The sequence below is a fragment of the Pseudorca crassidens genome, chromosome 4, assembly GCF_039906515.1.
Source record: "Pseudorca crassidens isolate mPseCra1 chromosome 4, mPseCra1.hap1, whole genome shotgun sequence".
NCBI lineage: Eukaryota > Metazoa > Chordata > Mammalia > Artiodactyla > Delphinidae > Pseudorca > Pseudorca crassidens.
Genome location: NC_090299.1, coordinates 73,917,097 through 73,930,565, shown reverse-complemented (window position 1 = coordinate 73,930,565; position 13,469 = coordinate 73,917,097). Strand labels below are relative to the sequence as shown.

Genomic DNA, 13,469 nt, shown 5'->3' with positions numbered 1-13,469 from the left:
ATAAGCTCCTGGAGGACACGGAACTGGCTCCCATCCTGCAGCCCAACACACACAAACTGTTACTAAGCTGCTCTCTAGGGAATGTTCCAGGTTGTCTCCTCACGCCCCCCCGCCCCTCCCTGCCATGCCCCGATGGCTAATTCCGATGGTCATTTTGTGGGCTGGTCCCTTGAGATTCCGTGCCTTTGGAGGCCTCCTGCCTCTGGTCCCCTGGCTGGTGTGGTGTGGCAGGCACCTGCCACCCTTCCTGGGAAATGCAGGGGGCCCCAGAGCAGAGCCAAGAGCGGGCCCTACACTTGGCAAAAGTCCCAGCTGGTGAGCACAGCCCCAGGCATCAGCCTCTGTGCAGAGACGCTGCCCCAAGACATTGTGGGATGTGGGCCACACAGGGCTCAGGTGTTCAGGTTCCCACGTCCACTGCCATCCTCCCACCCTAAACCACCTGCGCCCTTCTCCCACAGCCTCCACGTGACACGCAGTAGGGACCCACTGAGCTGAGCGATACTGCATTCATCTCACACAAAGAATACCCCAACGTGGGCTTCCCTGGTGGCGCAGTGGTTGAGAGTCCGCCTGCTGATGCAGGGGATGCGGGTTCGTGCCCCGGTCCGGGAAGATCCCACATCCCACATGCCACGGAGTGGCTGGGCCCGTGAGCCATGGCCGCTGAGCCTGTGCTCCGCAACGGGAGAGGCCACAACAGTGAGGGGGCCTGCATACCGAAAAAAAAAAAAAAAAAAAAAAAAAGAATACCCCAACCCGAAAGAGAAAGCGTTATAACAAGAAATTGTTTGTCAGGGCTTGATAGCACTTCTTTCCCACCTAATACCATAATCTAGCTCCTATTCAACCTCCGGCTCCCCATTTCAACAATCAGTAAGAATACATTCTCCCTCAAACTGTTTGCTATTTTTAACTTCTATGGCTCCTCTGTTGACTTCAAAGGCAACACCCAGCATCTGAGCACCAGCTACAAGGTCATGTGGTTAGTGAAATGTAGGACAAGGAATTGGTTTTTGTACACAGTCTTCCAACCACCAAACCACGAGGTCTTTGTTAAGGTCAAATTATCATGAAACGTTATTGACCCAGTACACAATGAACTCAGTGCAGCAGCTGTTATAAACACTAGCCACAACTTAAAAGAATAAAAAAATAAAAAGATAAGCAGCCATTCGTTCTACTCACTGTTCACGTAAACATTAAATGTCACGGAAGAATTCGCATCAGAATTGGACACGAGAAACGTGTAAGTGCCTCCTTCGGTCCCTTTTAATCTGGTTAGATGAAGTTCACTTACATATCTACAAAGAAAGGACAACCCATCAGTCACCTGTGGACGGCCTGCCTCGGGGCGTGTGGCTTTATCAGTTTCTACCTGAAAATACATGCTTATTTTGGAAAAATATGCCCCACTTAATTCAGTATTAACAAGATCCACATTAACAAACAAGAACACACACATATATTTCATTGGGGACAGATGCCTGGCGTGTGAGAATACAGAGTGGGGAAAGGCTCTCTCGGCATAAAGGCAACCTCACAGAGATGGCAGCCTCTTCCGCTTCCTGAGCTGTCCCCACGGCCGCATCCTTCTCTGCCCTGGTCCTCTGTTCAACCTCCCTCTCATCGGTGTCCTGAACTCGCCCGCCCTGCTTTAACGGCACCTGCCTGGCAAAACTCCAGGCTGGCAGGCATCTCCATGTAGGTGTCTCCCTGCAGATGCTTCAGGGTCACACGGCAAGGTCAATACCGCTGCCCTCACCTTCCTTCTTGTGACACCACCGTCTCCCGGCTTTCCTCCTTCCTCCCCGCCGCTGCTTCTTCCCAGTGTCCTCTGCAGCATGTGCTATTCGACCTTCTGTTTCACAGCAAGGACATCGTAGATGGCTGTGATAACTGAGCACTCGGTACCACCATCGGGGGCGTTACTGACACGGGCTCCAGCATGGACGGAGCACCCTGGGCGCCCCTTGACCCCCACAACTGATTCGACCGCGTGGTGGGTGGTTCAGTCTCTCCTCTCACACTGCATGTGCTCCCTGGGCAATCCATGCTCCCCTGAACTACTTACTGTCTGCTCACAAATCCTGACCTCTAGTCCAGACCTCCCTGTCCTATGCCTTCCTTCCTCTACAGACCTATGCTCACATCCCACCCCCCCAGTCCAGAGTGTCCCTGTGACTGGACTGTGGCTCACCCACACCCTTTCTTCTCTCCTTTCCCCTCTCTACCCTGTTCCCCCCAACTCCCCGCCAGGTCTCTCTCTCCTTTAATGAAGACCTTGCCTGTGAATCCCTCCCGCAGGCGCTGCATCCAGGGAACCCGACCTACGATACATTCTACCTGAACATCCCGGCTCAAGATCCCACAGTCAACCTCAAATTCAACAAACCCCAAGCCGAGCTCATTGCCTTTGCCCCCTCCCTCTCCCCTCCCCCTCGAATAGTATTGCCTCTTACCATCCAACCTGGCTGCCACACCAGACTCCTGAGAGCATCTTCAGCTCCTGCCTCTTTCCTAGCCCTTCGATCACCTTTAAGGAGGAATCCTGGACACCTCCCAATACATGCTCTTCCCTCCAACCCTTAGACCGAGGCCCAGGACAGCATCCTTTCTTATCCACACTCTTACAACAGCCAAGAGCTCCTGACTAGGAAAAAGTACTAACTCTATCTAGGCACCTACCTCTTATCAGCCTTGGGCTCTTGTTCAGATTAACACACCTAGGTCTCAGATTCCTCTTCTATAGAAAGAAGGGAAGTAAGAGTGCCTCCTCATCGAATTTGTGAGGACCAAAATTATTGAGTTAATGTACATGAGGGACTTTGAACAGCACATGGCAGGAAAAAAGCACACACAGCTTACATGAAATGTCACTATTGCTACTGTTTTTATTGTAAGTGTTTTGAGGATCAAATGAGAGGTCTGGGGCTTCCCTGGTGGCGCAGTGGTTAAGAATCCGCCTGCCAATGCAGGGGACACGGGTTCGAGCCCTGGTCCAGGAAGATCCCACATGCCACAGAGCAACTAAGCCCGTGCACCACAACTACTGAGCCTGCGCTCTACAGCCTGCGAGACACAACTACGGAGCCCGTGTGCCACAACTACTGAAGCCCATGCGCCTAGAGCCCATGCTCCTCAACAAGAGAAGCCACGACAATGAGAAGCCCATGCACCGCAACAAAAAGTAGCCCCTGCTCACCGCAACTAGAGAAAGCCCGCGTGCAGCAACGAAGACCCAACACAGCCATAAATAAATAAGTAAGTAAGTAAGTAAGTAAGTAAGTAAAAATTAAAAAAAAAAAAAGAGAGAGAGAGAGGTCTGATGTAAAAGAAACTTGGGTTCACCGCCTGGCCCAAAGATGCTTAATGATTCTTAGTTTTCTTACAGTCTTAAAAAAAATGATTAAAGGCACTAACATTTCTCTTTCTCTGAAGAGAATTATTTAATGTGTCCCTAGTATATGCTAGTCACTGCTTTGAACTATCCTCAGAACTCTAGGAGAGAACTATCCTCCAATTTACAAACAAGAAAACTGACGCATGGACTTTTCTGTGTGCTCTAAACACACAGCAAAATGAAATGATGATGACTCAGGAAGCAGCCCCAAACTTCCTTCCGTTATCAGCTGTCCTCTCATACACTGACGGGTCACAGAAACAGGATCCGGTAAGCCAAGGGGACAGGGTGGGGGGAACGTGTAATTCCCCAAACAAGGCCCTTTTCTTACCTGATGTTACTTTCATTGTCAGACTTGGGGTAATCTTCCCACTTGTCAGTGGAAGTTCTGTTCATGTATATCCACTGTCGGTGTTCAGGTTTGGGATATGCCTCATACTCAACAACCAAATCCACATTCTCGCCATCGTTTACAAATACTGTTGTATTCATCATAGGGAAGATATTAATGAATCCTTTATCTAATCACAGCAGAATGAGACAGAAAGAAACTGTTATCCCCAAAATCTTGACAAATAACAAAACTTCACCTTTGGATTATAAAGATATTGAATGATTTCCAGTATTAATTGGCAATGACAAGTAAGAATTTTGACTAACCATTTTACATTTTATTTTGCTCTTGGAGAATCACGGTCATAAAGTGAGAAAGGACACACGTTGGAAATGTTTATTCTCTTATCTCTGCCTCTTAAGCAAGTCTGTTAAAGATCTATCACCATCTTAGAAGTCTTCTAGAACTACCAGTCCTGATGTTTATTAGGCTAAAAAGTATTTGGACTAAATAGTTAGCCCATACCCAGATCCAATATAATTGTATATGTGATAAGAAGATGTCATAAATCAAGAAGGGGAAGAGAGCCCCGATATTTAATAAAAATGTTGCAAGAATGTCATTTAGTATTTAGAGAAAAATAAACTTAGATCTTCTTATCATATCATATATCACAAATGAATCAAGGACAGCATTTTAATAATTAAACCATATTTTTAACTAAACAACGGAATTTACTTCTATCAAAACTTTGTGGAGGGGAGGGTGAGGGGAGTTTTCTAGGCTTTTTAGAAGCAACCAAAGAAATAAAAATCCTAAAAGACAAATCGAAATACATAAACATTTTCAGAAAGTATCTATATATAGGAAAATTAATTAAGGTAATAGGAAAAAGAGGACATAAAAATATAGAAGGAAAAATAAACTGCTAATTTAAATAAGGCATTCCTTTTCACATATTGAAAGTAGCAAAACTTCAATAAAGCTGTTAAAAAATAATGTATATCCACTCTATGGAAAAATAGTAAAACTAATCTGAAATAAACTCAATAATTTTGCAAGTGTACTTAAAGTAGCACACTGAATTACACTTTGTAAACGGGTACAACTCTTGTGGAAAGCATTTAGCGATATAGATTTTTAAAAATTATCTACTTTTCAATTTAATCCAGAGAACTCTTCTTAGTGAGGTAGATGGCCACGTGCAAAAAGAAGTGCTATTTACACTAGTCATAATAATTTTAAAAACGAGAAAATAGAGAACTGGCTAAGTAAATAAATCAGCCCTTAGAAATTATTATATAATAATAATAATAACAATACAAGGAAGAGCTTGGAAAAGACCATCATAAAATAATTGCCAATATCATATTTATAGCCTCCATTTATGGAATGCTTTTTAGCATACACTTTGTTTAATAATTATGACAAACATTTAACTTATAATGATACTGAAAGAGAACGCTTGTAACCCCTAATCACAGAGGAAAAAGAAATCAAGTCCTGGAAAGCCATATAGGTGGCGACCCAAAGCAGAGCCTACATGTGAATACAGGTCTGTAAGAAGCCAAGGCTGGTCTCTTTACTGTTGCACAGCCTAGAGTCTCCACATACTTCAAATGAGAAAGAGAGAGAACATAAGATTGTATGTATAATTAAAATCCTGTTGCATATAAAAATATAACCATATACCAAATCCTAAAAAAGCTTATATCAAGTTAGTGGAATTACGGAAGAGTTTTAATCTTCTATTTATTTTTCAAAATTTGAAAATTAATTATAACATTTTATATTGTCATTTAACCAAACAGTGCCATTGTCTTTGGCACTGTTTGGTTAAATATATTGATAGCCCCCATGATGTTGACATGAGAGTATTTGACTCTCCTTTAGTTTCCTACAGATTCAGAATAAAAAAATGGAGTCAAACTGTCCTTTGTATCAATGGAAAAAATATTTTTCAGGTGAAAATCAAAAATCATCCAAATGAAATTAAAACACCACTTTGTTCTAATACCTGAATGATAAAAGGTACACCCCTGCCATTCTTTAAGCTAATTTAGATTAATTTTGAGGAAATAAATGTTTTGTCTGAATGTTACGTTAAATTTTCAGGTACTCAAGATCATAAATTCAAAGATATCACACAATGCAAAATATTCAAACACCACAGACAACGATATTTCCACTGATTTCTCTCCCTCTCATCATGTACAAAATACTAAAGTTCTCCTGAGTTTTCTATAGTCCAGTTTGCTCAATATAGTTTTATGTCCTATAATAGGACACAGCTTCAAATTCATGAAGTGTAAGAATTATTAGACTCAAAGAACCCCACCTGGGTTTGTTACAGAGGATGATTTAAGAAATTGACGAGACATTAACATTTAATCAAGGGCAAACACTGTGCCGGGCACATCTGCAAAATATATGGCCTTTCTCCCTCCACAGCCTTGGGAGTTAGAGGCTATGTTTCTTGGAAGAGAAAATGCAGGCAGAGTTAAAGTGGGGTGTATTTGAAAGTTAAGTGCCAGAGCTCCAACTCAAAGCCAGGTTGGGGCCACCCAGAAGCCTTTTTTGCGCCACTCCACACTGTGTCCAAATCCTACTCCCAGCCCCTAAAGAAATTACTTTTCTCTTTGTCTCTTACTGTTCCTCCCATCCCAACCCACTCCTGAAATAGTACAAAGCCAGATTCAGGTTTCACGGCCTCCAGTCTTTCCAGTTATACAGTTATATTCTTGGAAATTGATGAATGGATTTTAAAAATCTGATTACATACAACAATAAGCTCCAAACATCCTTACTAATTGCTTTCTGGAGCTGAAGCTGATATATCAACATGCTCCCTAATCAACTTAGCAAATTAGCACTTATGGAGTTTAATATTTTAAAAGCATAGCCTTTTATTCAAATTAATAAATGGTTCACAATCACATTTAGGGACAGAGTAGTGCCCTTTCTCTGGGCTGGCTCTGTAATTGCAAGTAAAGTGTCTTTTTCACGTTCAGTCTGGTGAGATACTTTCCATTACAACATGGGCAGAAACGCCAAAATCATATGAGATTATTGTGGGATAAATCGCAGACTTCTAACATTGGTACATAAATTATTGAAGAAATATGGGGGAAAGGAGAGAAATGAAAACAAATATCACACCATTTTATTATTGCTCATGATGAATTTCACCACCCTACAAGTACTTAAAGTCAAGCGCTGAGAATATGGTTGCATTAAAAAGACAAGAAAATAGATTAAACGCAAACAGTACTAAAAAGACAAGAAAAGTATAAACAAAGTAATTTTAAAATTATTATTATTTTCAGTAATTCAAAATACCACACTCTGATCTCATTAAGTAGATGCCTGGGAAATAAATATTCAGTAAGATCTAAAGCATGGAAGACTAAACCAGTTGTGTATGCCAGATATGATGGGGTTAGGGCACAGGTTACTATGTTTCAGTTTATGCTCTGTAGAATCAATGACCCATGCCTGGTGGGCTGTCTTCCTGAAGGTTTATGCTACAGCCTATAAGGCTGGAGGACAGGGTGAGGTCAGGGGTGTACTGAGGAGGAGAAGCCAATTCAGTCCTTCCTGCTACAAAGGGTGACTAGAGCCCATGAATCATAAAACGATAAACCAAAAGGCTGAGGAACCTCACCAGAAGATTCAGAGAAATACATTAAGCTCTAAGCATATGCCTTCCTCCACAGAGAAAAGTCTCCATCCATTTCCAAAGTCAAGTCATTCAGCAAGGACTAGAGTTTCTGGAAAGGCTCAACCTACATTGTATTTGTTGAGGTAGGGGAGGTAAGCAGAGAATGACATGTTCAAACAGCTTCACAGTTACAACTTTCCACTTGCCTCTATTAAATTGGTAGAATTTGCTTTTGTGCTCTAGTTGGAAGAGGCTACGAAGATCATTTTCTTTCATATATTCATCCATTCATTCAGTAATAATAAAAACCCTAAGAATCTGTTCAACATTCCATTAACGTAAAAAGGAAACCACCTAGTAATTCCTTCATTCACTATGCCAGTAATTTATCCATTCCCAGAGATATTTACCTACTACTTCTAAGGTTGTTGTGACATTTGCTGATCCAAAAGTATTATTGGCATAACACATGAACACGCCAGAATCATTAACTCTTGCTGAGCTGATAGTCAATCTCTCCTGACGAAGAAAATTGAAGTCACCCTGATGCCAGCTATTCCTCTTCACCTGTTCTTTAGTCTGCTGGTTTCAGAAGGAGAGGGAAAAAAAAATCAAAGATTACCATAAAATTTATATTCAGGATCTTTCCTAGATAAATTAAAAATAGCAGCAATTAACTTCTCCGTATTAGCATTCATTATACACTACTTAAGTAAGTATAATAAAACATCATGACAAGTCTGTCATTGGAACACTTCATATTACAGGATTATATTGAAAGATAGTTATTACTGATGATTGTAAAAAATGAAAATTCATTTCTTAATAACCACAGCATACGTAATTCCAAATTCTCTGCAGTGCTAAATATTTTTTAACAGTGCCAAATTTTAGAAGTTCTTATATAAGAAATAATACAGGACACTGATATTTTAAAAGTCAGCATATTTATATCCTATCAATACTTCCTGTTATATATATATTTTTTCTATTCTACATCCCACTGGTTTAAAGAAAACACATCACTAGTAACAATCGTTCTATTATATTAACATTTATATTATTTTCATGAATAAAAATAGACTTACAGTGTCTAAGACTAACTCGAAAATTCATCCTATAGTTCTTACCCAGCAGAATTTTGGCAAGTATTAAAGGGAGTTCTAAAGTATATAAGACATATAAGACAAAATCCCCAATTATTTACACATGAGCTGAAGAGAAAAGGTTGTGCATTTACTCTTGTGATATCACCATGCCACTGTTAATATTTATCTGCAGATAAGACATGGAGATATTTCTTGTATGGAAAACGTCATGGGGAAACAACCATAATATAAACTATAACCACTCTCTGAGAAGATTAAAAGAAATAGCATAGAGCTTTCTGCATCTTCCAAATTTTCTGTAACATGAACACATTCCTATTACGATGGGGGGAGGGAAGCAACTAAAAAAGAAACTAAACAGGAGCTGATATTGACATGAAACAAGATCAAGGGTGATTCCCTGGCCAGGCTATGGTGAACCTATTAGCATTAGACCATTCTGACAGTACTGTAAATCCGAACAGTCCTTCTGGAAAGCAACTTGGAAGCATGGTTCAGACCACTAAGCAACTCCAGCAAATTTATCTCAAGGAAACAACTCAACAGAAAACAAAAGGTCCAAGATATTTACTGCGGTGAAAAATTGCAGATGACCTAAATGTATACCAGGTATCAAAACTATGAATACGTGAAAATAAGAAAAATGCTTCTTTTATGTAAAAAGCATAAAATGAGTGTACCTTAAGACAGCAACCATGTGTTAATACATATGCATGAGGGGAGAGAGAAAATAAACATGAAAAAAAATGTGGGCAATATAGCATTTGTAAGGACTAACCACTTGAGACTACTGAGCACTTGAAATGTAGTAGGTCCAAATTGAGTTGTGTTGCAAATATAAAATATGTCCCAGATTTTAAAGACTTAATATGAAAAAAGTAGTGTAAAATATCCCATCAAAAATTTTTATGTTATGAATTTGGTAAAGTAGCAAGATACAAAATTAATGCACAGAAATCTCTAGCATTCCTATACATTAATGATGAAAAATCTGAAAGTGAAATTAAGAAAACACTCCCACTTACCATTGCAACAAAAAGAATAAAATATCTAGGAATAAATCTACCTAAGGAGACAAAAGACCTGTATGCAGAAAATTATAAGACACTGATGAAAGAAATTAAAGATGATACAAATAGATGGAGAGATATACCATGTTCTTGGATTGGAAGAATCAACATTGTGAAAATGACTCTACTACCCAAAGCAATCTACAGATTCAATGCAATCCCTATCAAACTACCACTGGCATTTTTCACAGAACTAGAACAAAAAATTTCACAATTTGTATGGAAACACAAAAGACCCCGAATAGCCAAAGCAATCTTGAGAAAGAAAAACGGAGCTGGAGGAATCAGGCTCCCTGACTTCAGACTGTACACTACAAAGCTACAGTAATCGAGACAGTATGGTACTGGCACAAAAACAGAAATATAGATCAATGGAACAGGATAGAAAGCCCAGAGATAAACCCACGCACATATGGTCACCTTACCTTTGATAAAAGAGGCAAGAATATACCGTGGAGAAAAGACAGCCTCTTCAATAAGTGGTGCTGGGAAAACTGGACAGCCACATGTAAAAGAGTGAAATTAGAACACTCTCTAACACCATACACAAAAATAAACTCAAAATGGACTAAAGACCTAAATGTAAGGCCAGACACTATCAAACTCTTAGAGGAAAACATAGGCAGAACACTCTATGACATAAATCACAGCAAGATCCTTTTTGACCCAAGTCCTAGAGAAATGGAAATAAGAACAAAAATAAACAAATGGGACCTAATGAAACTTCAAAGCTTTTGCACAGCAAAGGAAACTATAAACAAGATGAAAAGACAACATCAGAATGGGAGAAAATATTTGCAAATGAAGCAACTGACAAAGGATTAATCTCCAAAATTTACAAACAGCTCATGCAGCTCAATATCAAAAAAACAAACAACCCAATCAAAAAATGGGCAGAAGACCTAAAAAGACATTTCTCCAAAGAAGATATACAGACTGCCAACAAACACATAAAAGAATGCTCAACATCATTAATCATTAGAGAAATGCAAATCAAAACTACAATGAGATATCATCTCACACCAGTCAGAATGGCCATCATCAAAAAATCTACAAACAATACATGCTGGAGAGGGTATGGAGAAAAGGGAACCCTCTTGCAGTGTTGGTGGGAATGTAAATTGATGCAGCCACTATGGAGAACAGTATGGAGGTTCCTTAAAAAACTAAAAATAGAACTACCATATGACCCAGCAATCTCACTACTGGGCATATACCCTGAGAAAACCATAATTCAAAGAGTCATGTACCACAATGTTCATTGCAGCTCTATTTACAATAGCCAGGACATGAAAGCAACCTAAATGTCCACTGACAGATGAATGCATAAAGAAGATGTGACACATATATACAATGAAATATTAGCCATAAAAAGAAATGAAATTGAGTTATTTGCAGTGAGGTGGATGGACCTAGAGTCCGTCATACAGAGTGAAGTAAGTCAGAAAGAGAAGAATAAATACTGTATGCTAACACAGACCTACTAGAGAATGGACTTTAGGATACAGGGAGGGGGAAGGGTAAGCTGGGACGAAGTGAGAGAGTGGCATGGACAGATAGACACTACCAAACGTAAAATAGATAGCTAGTGGGAAGCAGCCGCATAGCACAGGGAGATCAGCTCCGTGCTTTGTGACCACGTAGAGGGAGGGGATAGGGAGGGTGGGAGGGAGGGAGACACAAGAGGGAAGAGATATGGGAACATATGTATATGTATAACTGAGTCACTCTTGTTATAAAGCAGAAACTAACACACCATTGTAAAGCAATTATACTCCAATAAAGATGTTAAAAAAATTTTTTTAAATGTTAATTATATAAAATATTTTGGATATATTGGGTTAAATAAAATACATTAAAATCAATTTTACTTTTTTTTTTTTTTTACTCTGTCATGTGCCTACTAGAAAATTTTAAATTACATAGGAGGCTCACATTCTATTTCTACTGCACAGCGCTGCTAATGTACAGTGGTAGAATTCTAGCTATTTCTCTTTTTTTCTCATGGTATTATATTTTTGGAAATTTTTTTCACTAAAATAAGCATACATAAAAGCTGACTGCCAAAGCTGAATGTTTTGGAATCAAAAAGAAGAGAAACCTGCTTGGTTAACTAACTGTGAGATCTTGGCCAAGTCAAGGATGCCACTATGGTCTCAGCTTTTGTTTCTAAAAGGCAATGAGAGAATAAAGGTCTTTAAAGGCCTTTCCGGTTTGGAGCACTATGTCGACTTGAAGATAATCCCTTCTAAGAGATTCTTCTAATAATTGGCAGAAAGCTGACATTTTCCTGCCTAAGAGTAATTGTTAAGAAGAGACAAAGGGGAAGTGACATTTTTCTCTGGCCTCTTCCAGTCCATCATACAGACATCTCCTCGGCAAAGGCAGAGTGACAATGGACAGGTCACAGACTATATTCTAGATTCCCGGTATCTTCCTTCTAGTTCCTGCAAGAGCCCAGGAGTCCCTGTTTAGGGAGCTAAACAGGACAATGAATACATTGGTGCTAGAAGGAATAGTTTGTTAATAATTGATACATCATCAGCACCCAAACCCGAAGGCCATAATTTAGGATACTGTCAAAGATCATAATAAAAGCAAGCAAAAATACGAGGGTTTAGAAGCCTTAGAAAAGCTAACCAAGATTCACAGTGTTGAATAAACTCCAAGACTCTCTTACGTTTTAAAACGAACAGTTGCAAAAATACCACAAGAGTCGTTTTACCCTAAATTTCATTGTGAATTAAACTTATTCTAAATGATCCAGATCAAATACTATGGATTTTTGAAAGAATCTGATAGTGCTATAACAGGGCTAGGTATTCCAAATTAAGCCAAAGGATATCAATAAAAGATTCATGGAGGAACCCTGGCATACAGCCATGAGCCCCATCTGCAAGTCACACATTACATATTGTTTGCATGTGATTTGCTCTTCCTTAACCCTTGGAGGTGCTCACTGGGATTTCCCCAAAGAGTTCCCAACACTGCAGGCTTATCTACCAGCACCAGCGGATTAATTGGGAATGGCATGCAGGACTCCTGGGAAAAAGTGGTTCAGAATCAAACTGCCTGGGGCAATTTAATTCTCATCTCAAAAAGGCTAATTTTCAAGTTATGGAGAGGCTCAGTTACGCACCCCGTAAATTGTTCTCTCATCTGAAATCAAGGATCATAGAAAGGCAATTAATATGGGACTGTGTTCTATAGGGTTAGTCAGAAATTCATGTGTAAGCTGTTGGTTTTATGATAGGACTTGTTTCTCTGACCCACTGGTTCCATTCTCCTGTTAGTGGCAGGCTTCACTTAGCAAGGTATCCATCACTGGTCTACATGAACGCCATCATAATGGTTTGCATTACGCTAATCACCATAGTTACTTGTTTAGCAAAGGATTCTCTAAACAGGCATGAAACTGCCAATGTTGAATACAGAGCATGAGGCGGAAGAAGAGGAAGAGGAGGATGAAAAGACAGTATATTTCCTTTCTTCCAACGTAATACGCATGTGTGTACTCAGGAAAAACTACCATGAGAGCAAATTAACTACTTGGCCAAGATCATTCAAACAAAAATTATTAAAAACTCAGTCACGGGCTTCCCTGGTGGCGCAGTGGTTGAGAATCCACCTGCCAATGCAGGGGACACAGGAAAGAGCCCTGGTCTGGGAAGATCCCACATGCCGCGGAGCAACTAGGCCTGTGAGCCACAACTACTGAGCCTGCGCGTCTGGAGCCTGTGCTCCGCAACAAGAGAGGCCACGATAGAAGCCCGCGCACCGCGATGAAGAGTGGCCCCCGCTTGTCACAACTGGAGAAAGCCCTCGCGCAGAAACGAAGACCCAACGCAGCCAAAAATAAATTAATTAATTAATTAATTAATTATTTTTAAAA

The 13,469-nt window shown here is 40.1% G+C and overlaps 1 protein-coding gene across 1 annotated transcript in view; it reads right to left on the bottom strand.

The window, feature by feature from the left end:
- Positions 1-13,469, bottom strand: part of KIT (KIT proto-oncogene, receptor tyrosine kinase) — an 85,703-nt gene that overhangs the window by 28,621 nt on the left and 43,613 nt on the right. The window contains exons 5-7 of the mRNA XM_067736026.1: positions 7,809-7,980; positions 3,735-3,924; positions 1,189-1,304 (exon numbers count right to left, since the gene is read on the bottom strand). Of these exons, the coding sequence (XP_067592127.1) occupies positions 1,189-1,304; positions 3,735-3,924; positions 7,809-7,980 (478 nt within the window). The remainder of the gene's footprint in view (positions 1-1,188; positions 1,305-3,734; positions 3,925-7,808; positions 7,981-13,469) is intronic.